Source organism: Lontra canadensis, unplaced genomic scaffold, assembly GCF_010015895.1.
Source record: "Lontra canadensis isolate GAN:19392208 unplaced genomic scaffold, GSC_riverotter_1.0 scaffold51, whole genome shotgun sequence".
Taxonomy (NCBI): Eukaryota; Metazoa; Chordata; class Mammalia; order Carnivora; family Mustelidae; genus Lontra; species Lontra canadensis.
Window position 1 is genome coordinate 11,830,452 of NW_022631045.1, and position 24,317 is coordinate 11,854,768.

Here is a 24,317-nt window from a genome sequence, read left to right on the forward strand (position 1 = left end):
GTTCTCAAATATATACAAAGGGGTCTCAAGCTCTAAAGATGTACTGAGTGGCTTTATGTGATAAAAACTAGAATTCTGTCCTGAATTCGAAGAGGAAGCAAAGGTATAAAAGAACCAGTTCCTGCTCACAAGGCCCTAGATTCTTTTCATTTGGGGCACAAAGTGTGTATTACGCACTTGCAAGTGAAAGAGGCTAAAAACAGTACATTGTTTATAAAACAGTATACTAACCTGAAATTTCTTTTTTTTTTTTTTTATCATAGCAATACAGAAAAAAATCCATCAATTTGAAGAAAGGCAGCAGCAACTGAAGGAAGAGATTGAGGTACTTCAGGACTTAAACAAAACCATGTACTTTCTTCAAGAAGATAGAGAAGTGAAGTCAAGTTCTACTTCAGTATCTTCTGTGTCTTCTAAGGATTACCATTCCCTAAACCAGGAATGAGGCTCAGTTGCAAGCAGGCTGCAAACTGAAGGCCTGACCTGTGGAAGCCACACATCTTTAGAACTAAGCCTCTCTTGTCTCTCTTCAGTCCTCATCAACTCTTACCTGTCCTTGCTGATCAACATTTCATTTGATCCTGCCTCTTATCATCTCACTTCTGCTCTCCAGTAAAATGTTTCTGAGATTCTGCTTGAGTAAACTGGATCATACCTCCCATCTCCCTCCCTCTGCACTGAAAATCCTCTGGCAGCTTCGTGCTGGTGTATCCTCACCCCCCTCAATCCCCTCCTCTGTTCCCCCACTCCAGTGATCAACGTTGATTCTAGTAACACACAAGGTGCTCCTGGAATATAGGCTCCCCAGGGCTTTTGCTCATCTTGCTGTGAAGCCTTAACTGCTTTTACCTTTCTCTGCCTGTTTCTCCTGCAGATCTCATTATACCATTATATCATTCCATTGGAGTACTTTTCCTTCCCTTCACTTCCCAGTGTAACCCACTGTATCTTGTATCTCTCCATTATCGTACCCTGAGGGCAAAAACTCACTATTCCTGTGTGTTATTCCCAATACATTCCCAGCACCTAGCATGCTCAATAAATGTTGAATAAATGCATAAACTGTTCTTATCCTTTGAGACTAGTTCCAGTTTATAATGACAGATATAATAAATTTGAATATTTTTACTCCATTTGTATCAAATTTACTGCTCATCATGAAGTCTGCTTTTTAAATTTATTTTCAGCCACTATCACTACATAGGCATATATCATCTTCAAAATAAACATTTAAATTTATAACAACGCTTTGAACATCAGTGGAAATATGCAAGAATGAAAAACCAGGGGTACCAGGGTGGCTCAATTAGTTAAGTAGCCGACTCCTGGTTTCAGCTTGGGTCATGTCATCAGAGTTGTGAGATGGAGCCCCACATCATGCAGAGTCTGCTTGTCCTTCTCCCCGCTCTCTCTCTAAAATAAACAAAATCTTAAAATTTTTTTCTCAACCTAACAATATACGATTGGATTTTTATGTACAACCACCATGTGTGATCCCTGAAAACCTCACATTCACATTTCTGATTTATCACAGTACTCTAAGATTCACAATAATGCTATATTTCGGTGTCTAGAATATAACAGTACTTAAAAAATACCCACTGAAGGAATATGGTAGAGGTGAAAAAGAACACGCCCATTCCTGTTTTAATGGCAACCCTAGCTGAAATCATAATGACCTGAGGGACAAAATCTCAATCGAGTGGTTTCTAAATTCAGCTGCACATCAGAATTACCTGGGCATTTAAGAATCTACAGGATGACCCAGAAGATGGTGGGCAGAAAAGGTCCCAAACTCACCTCCTTCCCCTGCAGTGAGGCAACAACTACACATACTGCAACCCACTCTGACAACCGGCAGAACAGGCCTTCCACAGCTAGACCTGGAGAGAAGGCCACATGAGGAGGGGTACAGACACAATCGGGACCTAAACCCCAGGTGGGACTCTCCACAAATGGTAGGGACATCATGGGCACAAAGGAGTGAGGGTATCCAGCCCTACGCTGGGTATCCTGGGCCCTGGGGGAGGGATCCACATTGTGAAGGCAGGTTCCTAAAACATCTGGCTTTGAAATCATCAGGACTTCATTCTGGGAGTTTTAAAAACCAGTGCAGCTGACTCGGGGAGCTAAAGAGCTATAGGAAATGATGTCTCCGCCCTTAAATAGCCAGCATGCTAAATAATGGCCGAAGGCAGAGCACAGGTGCAGGAGTTTGAAAAGCGCTTGGCATACATAGGTAAAGATTTACTGATTAACTTCAGGATGTATGCCAGAGGGGCAGGGATCTGCAGACCTTTGTTCTCTGGAATGAAAGTGTGGCCAGTGCTATTTTTCTTGCCCCCCACTCTGGCTCTCTAGGGAGCCATTTCTGACACTCTCCATCTATCTTGCTAGCTCCACGTTTTTGCCTGTCCCTGTTTTCCCCTGAAAAGCCAGCCCATCCAACCCACCTGCCCATAGGCACCTGCACTGCCACATCCAGTGGGGTGTTCACTTACAAACTAGTAAGGAGGTTCGATTATATATACAAAAATTATCAAGGGATACACAAAATAAAAACATGCAAAATACAACATATATAAAACATGGAAGAGGTAATAAAAATTTAATATGCTTTTATAATGTGTTTGAATTTGAGCAGCAACCAAATATAGACTGCTATACACACAGGATGTTACATATGAACCCCATGGCAATCAGACACAAACCAAAAACCCATAATTAATACAAAAAAGTAAAGAAACTGGAATCTAAGCATGACACTAAAGAAACCACAAGGGAAAAGAGCAAGAGAAGAAGAAACAGAACTACAAAACCTAGAAAACAATTAACAAAATGGCAGTGAGTACATACCTATCAATAACTACTTTAAATGTAAATGCACTAAATGCTTCAATCAAAAGATATTGAGTGAATGGATTAAAAAAAAGGTCAATTTATTAGCTGCCTACAGAAGACTCACTTCAGGTCTAAAGACACAGAGAGTGATGGGACAGGAGAATATACACATTACAAATGAAACTGGGGGAAAAAATGAGGGTAGGTATACTCATATCAAATAAAATACTTTCAGGAAATGACAGATGCTGGCAAGGATGCGGAGAAAGGGGAACCCTCCTACACTGTTGGTGGGAATGCAAGCTGGTACAGCCACTCTGGAAAACAGCATGGAGGTTCCTCAAAAAGCTGAAAATAGAGCTATCCTATGACCCAGCAATAGCTCTACTGGGTATTTACCCTAAAGACACAAACGTAGTGATCCGAAGGGGCACGTGCACCCAAATGTTTATAGCAGCAATGTCCACAATAGCCAAACTATGAAAAGAGCCTAGATGTCCATCAACAGATGAATGGATAAAGAAGATGTGGTGTATATACACAATGGAATACTATGCAGCCATCAAAAGAAATGAAATCTTGTCATTTGTGATGACGTGGATGGAACTAGAGGGTATTATGCTTAACCCAGCAATACTTCAATATTATAGAGGTCATATAGGACAAACCCAATCAGAGAAAGACAACTATCATTTGATCTCCCTGATATGAGGAAGTAGAGATGCAACGTGGGGGGCTTGGGGGGTAGGAAAAGAATAAATGAAACAAGATAGGATTGGGAGGGAGACAAACCCTAAGAGACTCTTAATCTCACAAAACAAACTGAGGGTTGCCGGCGGGGAGGGGGCTAGGGAGAGGGTGGTGGGGTTATGGACACTGGGAAGGGTATGTGCTATGGTGAGTGCTGTGAACTGTGTAAACCTGGCAATTCACAGACCTATACCCCTGGGGCTAATAATACATTATATGTTTATTAAAAAATTAAAAAAATAAAATGGACTTTAAAACAAAGACTAACAAGAGACCAAGAAAGGTCATTACATAAGGATAAATTGATCATTCCTATCAGAGGATGTAACAAGTATTTATATACCTAACACAGGAGTACCTAAACATATAAAGCAAATATTAACAGACATAAAGGGAAAAGTTGATAGTATGGCAATAACAGTAGAGGGTTTTAACACCCTACTTATATCAATGGATCACTGAGACAGTAAATCAGTAAGGAAACCATGGCTTCAAATGATATATGAAACCAGATGGACTTAAGAGATATAGAACAGTCCATGGAAAACTACAGAATACACGTTCAAGATCACATAATAGGCCACAAAACAAGTCTTCATAAATTTAAGAAGACTGAAATTATATCAACTGTCTATCCAACCATATGAAACCAGAAATCAATTACAAGAGAAGTGGATGAAACACAAACATGGCTAAATAACATGTTACTAAACATCCAATGGGTCAACATAAAAATCAACTAGAAAAAAATACCTGGAGACAAATGAAAATGGAAACACAACAATTCAAAGTCTTTGGGACACAAAAAAAGCACTTCTAAGAGGGACATTTATAGCAATACGGGCCTACCTCAAGAAACAAGAAAAATCTCAAACAATTTAACCCTACATCTAACAGAGCCAGAAAAAGAAGAACGAAGTCCAAACTTAGCAAAAGAAAGAAAATAATAAAGATCAGAGCAGAAATAAATGAAATAGAGAAAAAAAACCAAAAGATCGATGAGACTAAGAGCTGGTTCTTTGAAAAGCAAACAAAACTAATAAAGCTTTAGCTGACTCATCAAGAAAAAAAGACTCAAAATCATAAATGAAAGGACAAGTTACAAATAACAAATTTTAAAAAATGAGATTTCTACAAAAAATGACATGCCAACAACAGACAAACTAGACAAAATGGATAAATTCCTAGAAACATAAAATCTTACCAGACTGAATGAGAAAGAAATAGAAAATCTGAACACGCCAATTAATAGTAATGAAATTGAATCAGCAATCAACAAATTACCAGCCAATAAAAGTTCAGAGCCAAGCTGATTCACAGGTAAATTCTACCAAACATTTAAAAAAGAGGTAATAACACTCTTTAAACTAGTCAAAACAAAAACAAAAACAAAAACAAAACAAAACAAACAAAAAAAACAGAGGAAGGAATGCTTCCAAACTCATTTTATAAGGCCAGCATTACCCTAATACTAAAATCAGACAAGAATGCCATGAGAAAAGTATAAGCCAGTATCTCTGATAAATGTAGATGCAAATAAAACATTAGCAAACCAAATTTAAAAATACATGAAAAGGATCATTCACCACAACCAGTGGAATTTATTCCAGGGACGCAAGGATGGTTCAATATATGCAAATTAATCAGCATGCTATATATTACCAAAATCAAAGATAAAATCATTCAAAAGATCTAAAAAAAGCATCTGACAAAATTCAACATCCACTCATGATAAAAATTCTTAACAAAGTGGGTACAGAGGTAACATACTTCAATATTATAGAGGTCATATAGGACAAACCCACAGCTAACATCCTACTCAGATGAAAAACTAAAAGCTTTCCCCTAAGATCAGGAACAATACAAGGATGTTCACTCATGACCATTATTCAACATAGCACTAGAAATCCTTGCCATAGCAATCAGATTTTTTAAAAATTTAAAAAATGTCTAAGTTGGTGAGGAGGAAGTAAAACTATCACCATTTGCAGATGACATGGCACTATACAGAGAAAACCCTAAAGACCCCACCAAAAAATATTAGAATAAATGAATTCTGTAAAGTTGTGGGAGGTAAAAAACAGTATACAGAAATCTGCTGCATTTCTATATACTTAGTAACAAAAGAGCAGGAAGGGAAATTAAGAAAATAATAACATTTACAACTGCATAATAAAGAATAAGATACTTAGGACTATATTTAACAAAAGAGGTTGAAGACCTATACTCTAAAAACTATTAAGACACTGATGAAGAAATCAAAGACAACACAAATAAATGGCAAGATATACCATGCTCATGCATTGGAAGAATAAATATTGTTAAAATATCCATACTATCCAAAGCAATCTACAGATTTTTTTTTAAGATTTTTTATTTATTTATTGTCAGAAAGAGCACAAGTAGGCAGAGTCGCAGGCAGAGGCAGAGAGAGAAAGCAGGCTCCCTGATGGACAAGGAGACTGATGTGGGACTCCATCCCAGGACCCTGGGATCATGACCTGAGCCGAAGGCAGTGGTTTAACCGACTGAGCCACCCAGGCGTCCCAGCAATCTACAGATTTAATGCAATCCCACTCAAAATACTAATAGTATCTTTCACAGAACTAGAACAAACAACTCTAAAATGTGTATGGAACCACAAAAGACCCCAAGTAGCCAAAGCAATCTTGAGGAAGAACAACAAAGCTGGAGGTAGCACAAACCAGTATTTCAAACTATACTACAGAGTCACCATATTCAAACAGTACTGGCACAAACACAATGGAATGGAACTGACAGCCCAGAAATAAACCCATGCCCTATGGTCTGCCAATCTACAACAAAGGAGGCAAAAATATAATGTGGAAAAAGACAGGCTCTTCAAAAATGATGTTGGGAAAACCTTACAAAGAATAAAACTGGGCCACTTTCTCACAACATACATAAAAATAAACTTAAAATGGATAAAAGTCCTAAATGTGAAACCAGGAGCCATAAAACTAGAAAAGAACATAGTAATCTCTGGGACATTATTTTTCTGGCTGTGTCTCCTCAGGGAAGGGAAACAAAAGCAAAAATAAACTAATGGGACTACATCAAACTAAGAAGCTTTTGTCCTGCAAAGGAAATCATCAGCAACCTGAAAAAGCAAGCAACTGAATGGAAGAAGATATTTGCAAATGATATCTCTGATAAGGGGTTAATATCCAAATAACACCAAAAAGACAAATAATCTGATGGAAAAATGGGCAGAGGACCTGCATAGACACTTTCCAAAGAAGACATCCAGATGGCCAACAGACACATGAAGAGATGCTCAACATGACTCAGCATCCGGGAAATGCAAATCAGAATCACAACGCGGTATCACCTCTCACCTGCCAGCAGGGCTAGTGTCCAAAAGACAACAGCGAGCCAAGTGCTGGCGAGGAGGTGGAGGAAAAGGAATCCTCAGGAACTGCTGGCGGGCATGTAAATGGGTGCAGCCACTGTGGAAAACAGGATGGAGGTCCCTCCAACAACTAAAAATAAAAGTACCATACAATCCAGTAATTCCACTACTGGCAATTTACCCAAGGAAAACTAAAACACTAATTTCAAAAGATGTATGCACCCTATGCTTATTGCAGCATTATTTACAATACCTGAGCTATGAAGGTAACCTAAGTATCCATCAACAGATAAATGGACAAATCAGATATAATACATACATGTATTATATCTGATCAAGCGCACGCACACACATGCACACACGCAAAAGCGTGGGTGCACGCGCGCACACACACACACACACACACACACAGAGGGGAATATTACTCAGCCATAAAAAAGAATGAAACCTTGTCATTTGCAACAACATGGATGGACCTAGAGGGTATTATGTTAGGTGGAATAAGTCAGAGAAAGAGAAATACCATATCATTTCACTTATATGTGGAAACTAAAAAACAAAAACGAACAAACAATAACAGAAAAGAGAAAGAGCCTCATGGAGAACAAATTAATGGTTGCCAGAGGGGAGAGGGGGTGGGAGACAAGCGAAACAGGTGTTGAGGATTAAGAGGTATAAATTTCCAGTTATAAAATAAGTTACGGGGATCACGAGTACAGCAGAGGGAATACAGTCAATAGTATTGTAATTACTGCATGATAATAGATGGAAACTACATTTATCACAGTGAGCATTTCAAAATGCACGTAACTGTCAAATCACTTGTTGAAAACCTGATTAACGTCAATTATACTTCAGTTTTTAAAAAAAAACACTGAACCGTACATTTAAAAATGGTTAAAACAGTAAATTTATGTATGTTTTACCACAAAAAAAGAATTCTAGAAGTAAAACCAGACGCCAAGAATCCATTCAGATGCACTGAATATTCTCCTGGTCTAGCTGATTATTGTAACTTGGACTTCCTCCCCTGATGGTACATCTTAGAGCAAAGCTTACCTGAGTTTTAACGTCACTTAAAAGAAAATCTGTGTCCCTCACTTTACCTTCAACTTTAATCTGTCATTCTACCATGGTAGGTAACTTGGCACAATGGAGCAATGTGTGTTTGACGGTCATCAAGTAGGCAAATATTTAGGAAACTATCGAAACAGAGCCAGGTTTGTACTTGCTATGGCACTTCCTACTGAAAAACTTCCATCACATTAATCAATCTACCTGCCTGCCTTGTGGGCACTGAAAAAGAAAATAAGTGAAAAACAGGGCACAGTTTCTGGCACCATAGGAAATAAATGTAGAGACACACACACACACCCTCCTTGCCCACGTTTCCTTCTAATGGGCCCTGGCTTATGTTCTCCATTCTAAACAACTAGCTTAGGATAAGTTCTGGAAGGCTCATCAGCCCCCACCTCCAAGCTTTTGCTTGTGCCACTTGCCTGCTATTTTGGAATGAGCAAGAAGGACATTTTATCTTTCCCCACCCTGCACAAACATTACCTTTGGAGCAGCTGCTTTTCATATTAACCTATTTTCTCTCACTACCTATTATAAAAAGTTGCTTATAAATATGTTTTTGTGTTAATTCCTAAACTTCTCTCTCCTCTCTCCTAATAACATGTATGTTCCTTGAAAACGGACTATGTCCCTCCCTTCACTTATAAGTACAAGATCCAAATACATTTTTCTGCTATGACAGTTCAATTGTATTATCTTTCAGTGGGAATAAAACTATAGGATTTCTCTGGGGGGAGAGGACACAATTGAGAAACAGGTGACATATTCATTGTGGTACCTATTTTTAGCTTAACACTTGCTAAGAATCACAGTACTGATTAGTGGCAAAAAACAGGTAACATGAAATTTACCATGCTAACCATGTTCAAGTACACAACTCAGCAGCATGAAGCACATTCACCCTACTGGGTGGTCATCACCACCATCTACCTCCAGAACTCTCTACATCTTGCAAAACTGAAACTCTGTGTCCATTAAACATTGACTCTTCAAGTCCCCTCTCCTACCTCCAAACTGGCAACTAGTGCTCTGCTTTCTGTCTCAGAGAATCTGGCCACTGTTTTCGTTACCTCCCATAGCTGGGCCATTCAGTATCTGTCCTCCTGTGACTGGCATACTTCACTCGGCATAATGTCCTCAAGGTTCGTCCTGGCTGCACCACGGGAGAACTTCCTTCCTTTTTAAGGCTGCACGTTACTGATTTTTGAGGGGGAAAAACAACCCTACACATATGTCTTAACAGATTATTTATTAACATGTCATTCTAAACATTACATAAATACAGCCTATATACTAGAGTATCAAACATTGTTCCAGTAAGAATTTCAAGATGACATTTAGGGCTATCTTAAGAAATATGAATACTTTGGCTTTCATTATTACATCAGATGAAAAAAGAATTCAAAGAACAGTTTTCATTTCCTGCTACAATTAACAATAAAACCAAGTAGAAAAATAAGAGTGTATTAAAAAAAATGATGCTCAAGTACTTTTCAAAGGACTTATTCCCATTTTCTTCACTACATACATACTCATACAAATTACTCAGTAATCTACTATGAGAAGTGGTTCTTCACCTATATAAGGAACTTCAGTAAATATTTGTTGAATGAGTGAACAATCTACGGAAATTTATCTACTACTTTAATTTGTGCTTTTTTTTTAATTCTTTTTTCAAGTAAGAGCAATAGTAAACATACTGAAGTTCTCGTTTGTCCAGATCATAAGCCTACAGAACAGTGATTGTTACAAACACTACCCATCATAGCTAATAATCAAATTAATGTGCATTTATCAACCTAGTAAGAAAAATTCTATCATGTTGCAGAACTAATTCTAATCTAATAATTGATTGGACTTCAATCACCTGCGACTTGGTCAAGAAAAGGAAACTGGGACTGCTAGGCTTGTAGTTATCTCACTTATCAGTGAACTACCTTTGAGCCCTCACTCCCACCCAACCCCCACCCCCACAACGAAACATTGCTAAAGATAGCGGCTGCAGCATATCTTCCCTCTCCTGTTAATTCGGCTCTAAAAATGTATTTAGGCTCCAAGTTCGGATGAGGGAACTTCCAAGCAGGAAAGAGTTCACTAGGGCACGCCCGCAAATGGAAATGAGTCCATGGGCCAGAGAGCAGAACAAAGCTTTGTTCTCACAGCAAGCTCAATGGACACACATGATAAAACCCAGAGCTGAACACTCTTCCTCCCAAAATCACGTTTCATAAGCAGACCAAAACCAAACCAAAAACAAAACCAAATTGAGAGACCCTTTTAAGTAGGATCTTTTCAGGAAAACCATAATTTTGATCCTTTTTTGAAGTTAAATTGTGTTAAATATTATACCTAACACATAAAAGCTGAAGAAGTCTAAAATGAAAGCCACTGAGATTACAAATAAGCGAATGTGTGATACTCGGCCTGGATAAAAGAGCTAAAACAAATTCCAAGAAGTCCTGCCAGAAAGGTGGTTTTAAGAACCACTTCTGAGTCTGATGTAGCAGACCTGATGATCTAACTGCCATGATTTAGGAAGGCCAGAGTATAGGAGCATGCCATTACTTTCCTCTTATGATGAGCATTTTACAGGGGAAATGATGGGGGAGCAATTTTAACTTCAGTTCTCGGACTTTGTCTTAATACAACAAAACACTGTTGGATAGTAGTGGAGATTCTAATTTATAAAATATTGACCTGTGTCCAAACAAAATTTCTTTCATGATCAAGTTTTCACAGGTAGTCCTAAATTACTACTCTTTCTGTGCTTAAGTCTTCAGAGAAGTCTTGGCCTAGAAGTTTATCTTTACATGATCAGCATCTCAATAGGTTTAATGCAGATTAAACGGATTACTATTTTGAAACACCATGAAATTAAAAAAGGTCCTCAGTAGTGCAAATACAAAAGCCTCAAACTATCTTAACTATGCCTCACAGTATGGCTACTGAAATAGCAACTATTGCAGCATTTCAATGAGCCCCAAAGTCAGCATCTTTAATTCACGGTGGGGCCTCTATGACTATCCCACAATTCACAGACTGTCCCAATTCCTGGTGTCAAAGTGTTGTCAATATGTGAAACAGAAGAATTACCACAGATTTCCCCTTCCCAAGTACAAAAGTTCCTCTAATCAGAAACAAAACAAAAAAACAACCAGCTGAACTTTCACCCCTTTACAACATTCCAGCCAAATTAAGGTCACATTTAAAATCTACATATCTGGAAACAAGAGTTGTTCAAAACGGGTTCAGGAAAGCTGTACATCCTTCATATATTCCTACACAGAGAACTGTGTCTCAGAAATGGGAGAAAAAAAAAAAAACAAAACACCTGATGGGTTTTTTACCTGCAAAATTACATCACCCGCAGAGCATAAAGGATGCACCATCGCCCATACCCCCGGGCACTCACAAAACCCAGCAGCCTTGGGCTTCAGTTCTTAAAGGCTCCACATTTACTGGCTTTAGCAATGAATTCCTTTAGCAGAGGGCCATCCATTTGCCAAAATGCTGCAGTCTGTGTAACTTCTGTCAAATGATTGATGCAAAACTTAAAGCAGAATTCTTCTAAATCCTGGACACACACAACAAAAATAAAAACAAGAAGAGGCCTTTTTTTATTAACTTTGATCAAATTACTTCTATCCAAACCCTCATCCCAAATCTTTCACCCTCCTCTAAAAAAGATATTTGAGGCCAGAAACCTCAAACTAAGCAAACAAGTGACCATAGATAGGTATCAGAAAAGCACACACTACTTAGCCAAAACATAGTGAAAGCAGTAATTCCACTACCTCAAGTCTGACTCTTCAAAACACACACCCATTCACACAATCTATGGGGGAACAGCTTCTGCAAGGCTACCACACAGTCTCGTCCCACGCAGACTTCATCCTGAGAAGTTGAAAGCATACACCTAAAACTAGTACAATAATGCCGGCCAATTATTCTTCAATAATAATTAAAAACAAAGCTGAAAGCAACTTCAGTCCATCATGTTTTACCACAGTCAAGAAGTCTGGAAAAAAGAATTAAGACAGCTTAAAGAAGATTTTAAGAAACAAAAAAGTGATAAAGAGATGACTTCAAGAGACACATTAAAAAAGAAAAAAACTCCAAAGACCTTAAATCCATTTTTATGCTCTCCTAGATAAAATGCCGTCATTCTTAAAGCCATAAGGAATAATACACTACAATTCCCAGCAAACTAATTTCTCAGATGGTCAATCCGGAGAAGAATATTCAGAGACTGGAGTTTTCAGTCAGATGAATGAAGTAACCAGCTACTGACACTCAGAAGGAAAGTAATACACACGAGTGGCAAACCGGAACAACTTAAAAACCTATTTGCACCAATGATAATACAGTCTTTCATCCGCAGCAAAATGGCTACTATGTTTGTTCCTTTAAACACTAGAACATATATTTACTAAATCAGTTAGGCACTGGAATGTATACAAAGTCTAAATATATAACAGCAAATCACACTGAAAGCACTTATCACAAATACCTTGATTTTTTTTTTTAACTTTGCAAGCTACACTGAAGGTCAGTCAATACTCGGGGTTCTATCAAACCAGGATCTCGACATTTAAACTGCAGTGTCTTGGTTTCAAGTTTCCAGATACTGTCAAATGAGGAATTTCAGGCAGGTAAGGGAAGGGCACACACAAACACACAAACACAGCCACATCCCTTTCTACTCTCTCAGTGCAGAGCCCTGCAAACAAATGCTTCCTTCTTTTAAGAGTCCCTGAATGAGGTTCCCATCAGTCATATCACCAGGAAGAGATAAACCACCTCTATGTGTATCAGTCAGCTGCTGCCAGAGTTTTGTTTTCTAGATAATTCACAATGCATTTAAAATATCAGCACTGGGGCGCCTGGGTGGCTCAGTGGGTTAAAGCCTCTGCCTTCGGCTCAGGTCATGATCTCAGGGTCCTGGGATCGAGCCCCGCATCGCTTCGGGCTCTCTGCTCGGCAGGGAGCCTGCTTCCTCCTCTCTCTGCCTGCCTCTCTGCCTGCTTGTGATCTCTGTCAAATAAATAAATAAAATCTTAATAAATAAATAAAATATCAGCACTATCTTTGCAACAGCACTTTTTAATAAGAGAGTCCCTGTGGGCTGAAGTACAGGTAAATGTTCTGTGTATTATAATAAAATAAAATGTTAAACTATATAAAACATTCCCTCTCACATTACTATTAAAGAAAAAGCCCTACTCCTGGTATTACAACCCAGTGATTAAGAAACAGCTTTAGGGACTAAATTAATTATATTCCACAAGGAGATAAAAGTCATTTTAATCTTATTTATCAAAAACAGAAAACTAGTTTTTCTACACATAATTTAGGAAGAAATAACAAGTCATAAGCACAGAAAGTTCTTCAAACCATGCAATGTATCAGATGAGGATCTTTAAATATTAACTTTTAATCACATAATTTCAATTCAAAGAAGAATTTGAAGAATTCAAAGAAGACGGCACTAAATTCTGGCATTGTAAAACCTTATCAGTTCCGTGTCTACAAATCTGGAATTCAAGCTCTTTTGAGTACAAGTGAAAAAATGAGTTTACCCAGCTTACTAATTATACAGAGATGATCTTGGGTATAAACTTTAAGAACTTTTATGCAGTACAGATATACAAAGGGTGTCTCTAATTACAAATCACTTCATACATTTGTGAAACTAGCTCTATCAAACTGCCTTCCCTTCTCCTCCAACTAGTTTGAATTGGTTCGATAACTCAGTATTCAAAAAATGTTCTGCAGTTTCAAACACTGAAAGTTGAACTAGAGAACCCTGAAAATTATCTAAATCTGGGTTATTGAAATAAGTAATTGTCATTTAACGGCTAAATCCTGCTTAAGGCAGTTCTATGGAAAAGGAAGTCCTGAATGCACTTGGAAAGAGAAACTGTTTGCAAGTTCATTTGCATGAAGCAGAGAGACATAGCAACGCAATTCACTCAGCAGCCAATGCTCTGCGCCAGCTTATCTTTGAGGTGTAAATGAGATATTTTTCTGATTAGTTCTTAAATATTTGAAGAACCTACATAATCTGTTTGCTCATTCTGCAAATGATCACATCTTCAATACCCAAAAAAGAAAATTCAACTCCTACCCAACTAATAAGGTAACTATAACAAGAGTGCTGGGCTTTATATAAAACATTTCCAAGAAGAACAAGAAGGCATCACCTGACCAGTAGATGAAAAAAGTTCATAACAGGGGTGCACCTGGGTGGCTCAGGCCATGATCCCAGGGTCCTGGAATGGAGCCCCACATCAGGCTCCCTGCTCAGCAGGAAGCCTGCTTCTTCCTCTCCCACTCCCCCTGGTTGTGTTCCCTCTTGCTGTGTCTGTCAAATAAATAAATAAAATCTTTAAAAAAAAAAAAAAGTTCATAACAGATTGGAGCATCTTCCTAAGGCCCATGGAATACAGAAGTGGGAAAGGGTGCAAAATCAGGGGCTCTAAAACGATATTCTTGGTATTTACCTTTCTTACGACATTTTATGGTGAAATTATTATAAAGTGGTTCTAAGGCAAATCAGATAAAATACTAGATTTGTTGTAATCAGCAAGAAAGCTCAAAATATATTGCTATTCTGAAATAATTTATAAATTCATTCCAAATTCTTAAAATTATTCCAATAATTTTTATATTCTGAAAATAACTTGTTTTTCCTTCCCACAGATTTTCTTTGGTAACAAAGTAAAACACGGACCGTTGATGGTCTTAATATCCCCATTTTTAAAAATGCTACTGCAGCCTAAAAGAACTTAACCAGTCCTAAATTCCCCAAAGCTAAAATAACTGAATGCTAAGAATTTTATTGAAGGCCAATTGGTCGGGGTGAGACAGGTTGTGTATGGGTCACAAGCCAACCTTGAGACACATTCCAGATGGCAAGACTGTGAACCACAACTACTTCTGTCCAAACTTGTTGTTAAAGTAGTAACAAAACTCTAAAACTGTAAGTTCAGTATTTTATAAGACAGATCAGGTACAAAATATTCCAGATTAAAGGGGTCTTTGGTTTGGTTTTTTTAGAATGTACTTAAATGTCTTACTACATACGACAAAATATAGAAAGGTTCTTTGTCTCACTAACCAAAAAATATTTTACAGTCTACTGATGATGGAAAACTTTTAATTTCAGAAAGAAAAAAATGCTGACCATCAGCCTTTAGCACAAAACTTTTCAATACCAATATCCCAAACCAATTTTGGAATTAGATTCCTGGCCTTATTTTTACGACTTCCCAACAATAGCAAAATCTTAGGATGTAAGTTGCTCATCAAGTAGCATTTTCTGGAAAGTGCTGTACTCTTGTTCCTAACTATTTTTCCTAATGTTCAAATATAAACAGAAAACAAAAATCTCCTGAAGACGGTATAAATAGAAACATTTCAAAATTCGTGTAATGAGCTATAGAACTATCTCGATACAGTGTTTCATTCACATCTTCTCCCTTGATGGCAATGTTCATTTGGGTTTGTACTAAAGGAATATGGAAGTGCTCCTGTGCGAAGTCGTTCCTCAGCTAAAACTTGGAGAAAGTTTGACAATGCACTCACAATGTGACAGCTCCACAACAAGCAGCTTACTTTAAAAAAAATCTTCCTAACTACTGAGTCAATACATTTTTGTTGCTTTTATGTGTGTATATTTGCTTAGACATTATCTTGTCAAATGGGGTACAGAGGAACTGCAGGAACTTACAGAAAAGAGAAAAAAATAGGAGAAGCATGTGGTCTCCATCTTCCTAGCATCTGAACCACAGAATGAAGGAAAAGTCACCTGGTCTCAAATGGAGCTTCTGAAAGTCAATTTTCTGGCAGTTAATTTCCAAACTGACTTAATATAGAAGCTTCCCATCAACTAATAAACAAAGTGAGTGGGTTTTATTTTTATATTCTAAACACTTCATTTGGGGTTCCTGGGTGGCTTAGTCATTAAGTATTTACTTTTGGCTCAGGTCATGATCCCAGAGTCCTGGGATCAGCCCCACATCGGGCTCCCTGCTCAATGGGGAGCCTGTTTTTCCCTCTCCCACTCCCGCTGCTTGTGTTCCCTCTCTCACTGTGTCTCTGTCAAATAAATAAATACAGTCTTAAAAAAAAAAAAAAAGAAAGAAAAAGAAACACTTGATTTACTTACTACATTCTACACCATTAAGGAAATATAATGTAAAAGTATATTAGTCAATTACAGAACTCCTATAAGAATCTTAAAAAAAAAAAAAAATAGCCTAGAAAGAAAGAGGTGATTCTCTCTCTTTTTTGTCTTCTATTTTCTAATTTTTCTACATTGAATATATAATATTTGTGGGGTTAGGGTTTTTTTTTTTTTTCGTTTTCTAAAAAGTACACCTTTGAGGTGAGGTATTTCAAATATATTTGTTCATTCGTTTAATTCAACATACTCTTTTTTTTTTTTTTTTCCATTTATCAGAGAGAAAGAGAGCACAAGCAGGCAGAGTGGCAGGCAGAGGCAGAGAGAGAAACAGGCTTCCCACTGAGCAAAGAGCCCAATGCAGTCCCAGGACAATGGATTCGTGACCTGAGCCAAAGGCAGCAGCTTAACTGACTGAGCCACCCAGGTGCCCAATCAACATACACTCTTGAGTGCCAAACCAAATACCCATACTGTGACAGACTCTAGGGAATCACATATATTTTCAGTCTCAAAGAAGGGACAGTATTTCATGTGTCTATACTTAGTATGAGAAAAACAAAAACTAGTAATAAAAAAAATTTCCAGGGGCACCTAGGTGGCTCAGCGGGTTAGAGCCTCTGCCTTCGGCTCGGGTCAATATCCCAGGGTCCTGGGATCAAGTCCCGCATCAGGCTCTCTGGTTGGCGGGGAGCCTGCTTCCTCCTCTCTCTCTGCCTGCCTCTCTGCCTACTTGTGATCTTTGTCTGTCAAATAAATAGATAAAAATCTTAAAAAAAAAAAAAATTTCCAGCTGGCATGGGTAGAAGCGGCACAAGGTGTTTTTCTGTGACTTTTGGGGGTAGGTTTTAGCTTAGTGAGAAAGAAATTTCTAGTACCTAGAGCTGAGATGTTTGCCTCTGCCCAGATGGTTCTAACTGGCTTCAGTTAGCACTATCCTAATCCCAGGAATAAGGAACTCATTAGCTGTGAAGGAGTAGGGGAGAGACACAGAGAAGATGTTAAAGTCAATTAAAAAGTGGACAGAACAGGCATCAACCAATTTAAAATTATATCACTGGGTAGAATGTAACCCAAAGAAATAGCACTTTTCAATAAAGAAGTTCATGGTATCACAGAAAAGGTAGAAAAAAATCTATACTTCCATTTCCTATAGACATAATTTACTTTGATCATCATACCATCTGTTGCCAGACCACACACCTAGTCAGCTATTTGAACTTATTAAATATTTATAATAATAATCTCAAATAAAAATAGGACACATTTTGAAAATACAAGATGTAATGGTGCATTCTGACCCCTAAGTGTGATAAAGATGAAATCTGTCTTCCACCCCACTGCCAAGGCCAAGGTTACAGACCTCTGCGGGTGTTTGGCAAATCCTGATACCAGGTTCTCTGCCTTGTCAAATGATGACAAAATACCTCTAAGAAGGTCACTAAAGTGTATGCTTTAACTGGACATCTTGAACTCTCAGCCTACTGCTCTCTACCTTTTATTCTCTGTAAATTTATAAAACCAACCAGACCAGCCTTAAGTTCACTAATTATCCTTAATGCACCCTTCAGGTAGTACCATATTCATTCAGTTCCACAAACATTTATTACCCAGTGCCTACTATGTGCCAGGCACTACAGGGTACAGAGGTGAATAAGACCAGTTTCTGCCTATGAGCAGCTTACAATCTGATACACTTTGGTTCTTAACTTCGAGAAAACACACTAAACGCAAATTTCAGACTCCCCAAAGCCCGTTCATTCAGAGATTCTCTAGAGATCCATGAATCCTAGATTAAGAATTCAATCCAGTGCAAAATCAACTATTCACAACCAAACACACAAACAAAAAGAGCCCAGACTGAGTTCTTCACACATGAATGAGTTATAATTAGACAAAAATAGAATTTCAGAGCATACACAGATACGAATCATACAGCATCTTTGGCTAACAACAGGGTAGAGTTAGGGAGATAGCAAAGTGGGTTTTGAAAAAAATATATATGCTGACCTTGAGAAACCCCCGAAACTACAATATGGCGTCAGTCCAACTGGGTAGGACACTTTCTATTTCGACCCACAGTAGAGCTGCTTGGACTTCAGTTAGTTTCTTTTCTTAGTTAAAAATGAAAGAAGAACAGCCATTTTTGAAACTATGAACACAGAACAAACAAGGAAGGCCAGCTTTCATTTTTTAGGGATCAGTCAGTTCATGGATTCCCTAAATAGAAGTGAAATTACTCCTTTTCCTTGTCTCATGCAAGAAAAGCAGGGGGGCAGGCCATGGGGAGTTGGAGGAGGTGGTTTCTGTTTTTTATTTTATGTTACCTCTGCATCATATCTGACTGCAGCAGAGAACAGTGAAAAGGCATTCTCCACTGTAATTCCACGTTTGATAATGTGCTGACAAAGCTTTCTCAGTCGGTTTTCACAGTAAGATGTAGCCAAGTCCAAAAGACCTAAAAGCAAAAAGTATGGAAGGTTTAATTAATTTTATTATAATTTCCCATCATTTATAAACATACATAATTTATTTTGGTGAAAAGAGTTATGTGGATAAATCAACAGAAGTTTCTTAGTGAATAACACTCTAAATTTTATTAAATAAACCCTCTTTTTCACTCCCTACCTCCCCCACCCCGAAACAGACCTCTCCTACACTCACTTTATGCATCTTCTTCTACAGTACAAAGGAAGGGGAATAAATAGAATTAACCCCTCATTTTACTTCTGAGATGAGATGTTATTTCATTAGCACTGTATATTTCAGTATTAATAGATGAAAATAAGTCCATGGTCATAAATAAATGTATCCATAATTATTATCCATCATTACTATACAACACTATTTTTAAAGACATTTATCTTCAAATGTTGTCTAAAAACCAGTCAACCTGACACTTTTTACACTTCAGCACTGTAAGAACACAACAAGAGAGTTGTGTGACCACGTGGCTTGGCCTGTCCCGCAGGCTGAGGTACCTATAGCATCTTCCGGCGGCAGGTCCACTGTGTCTGTGTAGAGGTACTGGAGAAAGGCACGGTACACTGGGTAAGAAAACTGGTCTATTTCTATCACCTCCTTCATATCCTCATTCCAGTAAGACTGGAACATGGACCGAAAGTGCTCACACCTAAACAGAACACAGAAAACTACCTATGAAGTTGCTGCGGTCAGGTAAGTATTACAGGCCTCCTTAACTATTCCTATCCTTGGGCCCACACACCCCAGGATCACGGATTTGCAGCTAGCAAAGGCTTTCACATTCATCATCTGCATATTTCCACTTTCATTGTTCGATGAGAACTATCAAATACTACGAATTAGAAATGGAGCCTAGAAGTAAGTACCTAGCACTTCCAGTGTTCCACTGTCTCCATGTGGCAGACCTCATTCAGATCAAGTATTCTGTTCATGTGTTTTTCTTAAAAGTATTATAGAGAAATATATTTTAAACAATGAAATTAAAAGAAATTCAGAAATGATAGTTCAAATCTTTGACTGTATATCAGTATCATTCAAGTAATTTATTTGGTTTTTAATTTTTGTGTAATCAACATATCCTTAAAATGGTTTTAAATGCTAACTGGATTACATTTAGGCTGATTATTATCCCATTACCTTACATGATAAATTTCCTTCTTTTCTGACACATCTTCAAAATAGCCATTAGTCCTATTTTGTTCTTCTGCTTTGACCTGCTCCCTTTCAATCTTCCCAAGCCTGTTACCAACTTACTCACAAAATACATTCACTGGGAGAGTCACAGATTTAAAAAAAAACTTCAGTGGGTCTTTTTATGTTGTATTTGCATGGAAAAAGCCACCTGTATGAGGAACTGATTTCTAAATACTGGGTTTTCTTAAGTATGTCATTTACTTCAGGTTTAAAAAGTCACCTTTTCAAATACTTTTAAAATGAGATATGGTGTAAATAAACATAGATATTTTCAAAATCCATTCTCAACTAAAAATGGTTCCACCTACATAAGACATTACTTCATCTGAGAAGTAAAGAGAAACAGTTGTCTAGGCAAGGAATGACAAATTAAATGCGACAATTAAATGAAAGGAACAGATGGTTGACCACAGGTTCATGGAAAGGAACATTTCCAGTTTACCTGTTAATACTTTGGTTCAGATATTTACTCTCAATAATAACTGACATATGGCTTTTGGGTTTCTTAAAATGTGTTATTTTGTAAGAAGATTTTCAACTAAATTTCAAAAGGGACTTATAAATGGCCACTGTAACTCCCAACAGTCTCACTTCATGTGCCTCTTTTTCAGTAATGGCAGCCTCAGGGCCCAAGAGTCCAAACCGTTATTAATAAATACAATCCTGTCATCATCTACTCTCTCTAAAGGACGTTTCTGTAATTGGGAATTAGATGTCCCTCAGGGTCAGAGGTTCACCACTCCTGACCGTGAGTTTTCTGCTTGAGGAAAAAGGAATCTTTAAGTATAAAAGGAGATAAACACACTTTTCACTAAAAATCTTCTGTATCTTTTTAAGCATGTAAATTTGTCAATGGAAATAAATATTCACCAGATCTTCATTTAAAACACAATACAGACAGTGAGCCTGAACGGCTCAGTCGGACTCTGGATTTTGGCTTAGGGTCATGGGATCAAGCACCACATCATCCAGGGTGGAGCCAGTTTGAGATTCTCTCTTCCTCTCCCTCCGCCCCTCTTCCCACCCTGGCTCAGAGCATGCTCTCTCTCTCTCTCTCTATCTCTCCAAAAAAAAAAGAGGAAAAAAAACGCCAACACAATACAAATATTCACATTACCACGTCATGCCTTTTCAAAAAGTCAGGAGTGCATACTCACATACACATGCAAAACTCTTCAGTAATGCATGGATCCCATTCACAAAAATACTAAGTTGTACCATTTCTCTCTACTGCCAAGGCTATTCCTTATCAGTCCCCATTTTGTGGGCTAACAAAAAAAAAGGAGATTGCAACAACAAAAGGTTATTAATGTCTCTAAGTTCACACAAAAATACCTGATTTTCAAAACAGCCTTATGGACATGGATATATTTCCCATCAATTCGAAACTTCAGATCAGCAGTTTCTGGACTATCAAATTCTTTCTTCAGTGATTCGGCAACTGTTAAAAAGTCTTCATGCTCTGAAAGCAACAAACACGTTATTAATACAAAAGGCTCAGGAAACGTGCTAGAGATATGAAAGACTTCAAAAAAATAACCATTAGCATGATAGATAATTCCATCAGATTTTTTTCAAGAGTTCATGCCTTATTTGACAAATCAATTTCACTGTATCAAAATAAGTACTTTGAGTCTTTAAACTACCAAAAATAGTAGTTGGAAAAACCAATTACCAGTCTTACATACCAAGTCAGACATTTTATTTATTTATTTATTTATTTTAAGATTTTATTTATTTATTTGACAGACAGAGATCACAAGTAGGCAGAGAGGCAGGCAGAGAGAGAGAGGAGGAAGCAGGCTCCCCACGGAGCAGAGAGCCCCATGCGGGGCTCAATCCCCGGATTCCGGTATCATGACCCAGGCCGAAGGCAGAGGCTTTAACCCACTGAGCCACCCAGGTGCCCCAAGTCAGACATTTTAAAACGTATATTTTGGGGCTGCCTGTGTGGCTCAGTCAGTTAAGCATCTGCTTTTGGCTCAGGTCATGATCTCAGGGTTCTGGGACTGAGCCCCACAACAGACTCCCTCTCCCACTTCCCCTGCTTGTGCTCACTCTTGCTTTCTCTTAAATGAATCTTTAAAATGCGTATTTTTTAAAAGAATAAAAAGTTAAAGGCAGTCCACGATTATATAAATACTTACTTAAAACTTTGGTTGTTCTCTTCACAGACTAAAAATTTATCAATTTTCCCTGACTGAAACACCAAGAACATCTTTGCTCTGCTTTGGGGTAGTTTCAAGGAGCTAGTAAATTCAACTGAAGTTGTGCCAAGAAAGAACTTTAGCAGTGAAGTGGTAACGCCATGCAGTCGTGTTCTTATACAAAGAAATCCTGTTTCCTAGGTTTGTGGAATCTCAACATCCCTCTTAATCCTAAAGATTAATGTACAAACAATAATCCTTACCTACTATCTAAAAACAGAGTAAACTGTTAGTAACCATGTATACTCAAAGGGAACAGTTTTACCAAAAGCTGATCACACTGCCTGGTAAGAACTGCTGCAATGATTATTTGTAAGTCGAACGGTGACCTCACGAAGAAAAGTAAAGGCACTTGTACAAATTAGGTTAACACTTTCCTGTGCGGTCTATGCACAGACAAAGGAAAACAAGTAGAAGGCTAATAGGAAAACAAAAAGAGTTCCAGAGATCACTGGCAATGAATGCAGGTGCTGCAACAGGTTTCAACCACCCTTAGGATAAGAAAAGGGCTCTCGCAGCAGCCTGCTGCTCTTGGAGGAGGGACATCTGCTAAAACCAAGGCTGAAACTTAACAAAGAAGCTTACCCATGAGCTTTACTATCAGAACCTCCCAAGGAAATGGCATTTGTCTAAGCCCTCCCCTGGGCTCCCACAATGTAGAGCTCTCTTGGCTGTGGAGGAAAGTGGACACTCTCTCAAATATCAGGCTTTCCCTGACCCTATAACCTGGATCCCTGGGAAATAAAAGAAAGGAAATGACTAAGATGGGCACAGAATCCAGGTATTGAGAATGCTACCCCACCCACTCACAAAGTAGCTTTGTATCGGTGCCTCCACTTCTGCATCAGTCCTAAGGCCTGACTAACCCTTTTCCCCGTCTTGGCTTTCAGCAACAAGGACAATACTGCCTTTCAGAAAAAAAATATTCTTCAGAGGTGTTTCTTAACCCGCTGCTCTCTTTCTAACACTCAGCTGAGGCGGTAAACTTTCTGACTTTTGGTAGATGGGAAAGAAGTACTTTTTCCAAACTTAACATTAAAAAAATGTTACAACTTTTGTTCTGAAAAGGATGTCTTTTCAGGATTAGGATTCTGAGAGGCAAGTACCTGGAGAAGCCGTTTATAAACAGGTCCAGGTTAAGGAGCACATAGGATTCTGAAGACGGACACAGTGTTCGGCTGTACATGCTACACATATGTGTGATTATGGCCAAACAGTCCCATTTTGGAAACTAATTTTTTCAAATCACAACATTCACTGCAAAAAATATGGCAGGTGGACCTGGGTGGCTTGATCAGTTAAGCGTCCGACTCTTGATGTTGGCTCTGGTTATGATCTCAGGATCACGAGATCGAACCCATGTTGGCTCCATGCTGGGTATGGAGTCTGCTTGAAATTTTCTCTCTCCCTCTCCCTCTGCCCTTCCCACTCTCCACACATTCTCTCTCTTTAAAAAAAAAAAAAGTCTATATTGTATTATAATTAAAGAATCTGGAAATGTTCAACTTATTTCACTTTAAATTGAGTAGCAGCTTAACTCTTTCCAAACATACTCTTGCTCCCATGCCCATAAAGACAGGTCACCCAATGATGAGACAGCCACACTAGCTGTCTGACACACCTGATGACACAAGGTTACTCAAACCAAGATTTGCACACAAATATTTCTAACAGCACTAGTCACAACAGCCGAAGGTGGAAACAATCCAAATATCCGTCAAGAGATGCACGGAAAAACAAGGTTTGGTCTATACGTACAACGAAATTTCATCCAGCCATACAAATGAAGAACTAATGTGTATTACAACATGGGGGAGCCTCAAAAACATTAAGTAAAAGAAGCTAGACCCAAAAGGTCACATCTCATATGATTCCCTTTATAGAAAATATCCAGAATAGGTAAATCCTTAGAAAGTAAAAGCAAAGATGTGACTGCCAGGGATAGGGGAAGGGAGAATGGGGAGTGACTGCACAACAGGCACAAGGGTTTCGTTTCATTCAGGGAAATGAAAATACTTCAGAACTCGATATAAATGGTAGTCACACAGCACTGTGGCCGTACTGAATGCCTCTGAACTGTACACTTTCAAATGGTTAACTTCATGGACATAAATCTCACCTCAATTAAAATGAAAGCACTGAATGGGAGAAAACAGTAAGTCCCTATAATATTTTATAACATACAAATAAATTTTATTATGCAAAT

General features: G+C 38.2%; 2 protein-coding genes across 10 annotated transcripts in view; one reads left to right on the forward strand and one right to left on the reverse strand.

Annotated features, from left to right (window-relative positions):
* PHF11 (PHD finger protein 11) overlaps positions 1-1,133 on the forward strand; it is a 31,726-nt gene extending 30,593 nt beyond the window's left edge. The window contains exon 11 of the mRNA XM_032874070.1: positions 264-1,133. Within this exon, the coding sequence (XP_032729961.1) occupies positions 264-445 (182 nt within the window). The 3' untranslated portion in view covers positions 446-1,133. The remainder of the gene's footprint in view (positions 1-263) is intronic.
* The window catches only part of RCBTB1 (RCC1 and BTB domain containing protein 1), a 62,563-nt gene that overhangs the window by 2,196 nt on the left and 36,050 nt on the right, over positions 1-24,317 (reverse strand). For 6 of the 9 annotated variants that reach the window (XM_032874060.1, XM_032874062.1, XM_032874058.1 and 3 more), the window contains 4 exons: positions 21,240-21,366; positions 19,208-19,359; positions 18,554-18,684; positions 9,272-11,615 (listed from right to left, as the gene is read on the reverse strand). In XM_032874060.1, coding sequence (XP_032729951.1) covers positions 11,475-11,615; positions 18,554-18,684; positions 19,208-19,359; positions 21,240-21,366 — 551 coding nt within the window. In that variant the 3' untranslated portion in view covers positions 9,272-11,474. Of the gene's footprint in view, positions 1-9,271; positions 11,616-17,989; positions 18,341-18,553; positions 18,685-19,207; positions 19,360-21,239; positions 21,367-24,317 lie in introns of those variants that run through there. The other 3 variants (XR_004384619.1, XR_004384618.1, XM_032874061.1) reach the window with 3 other exon arrangements.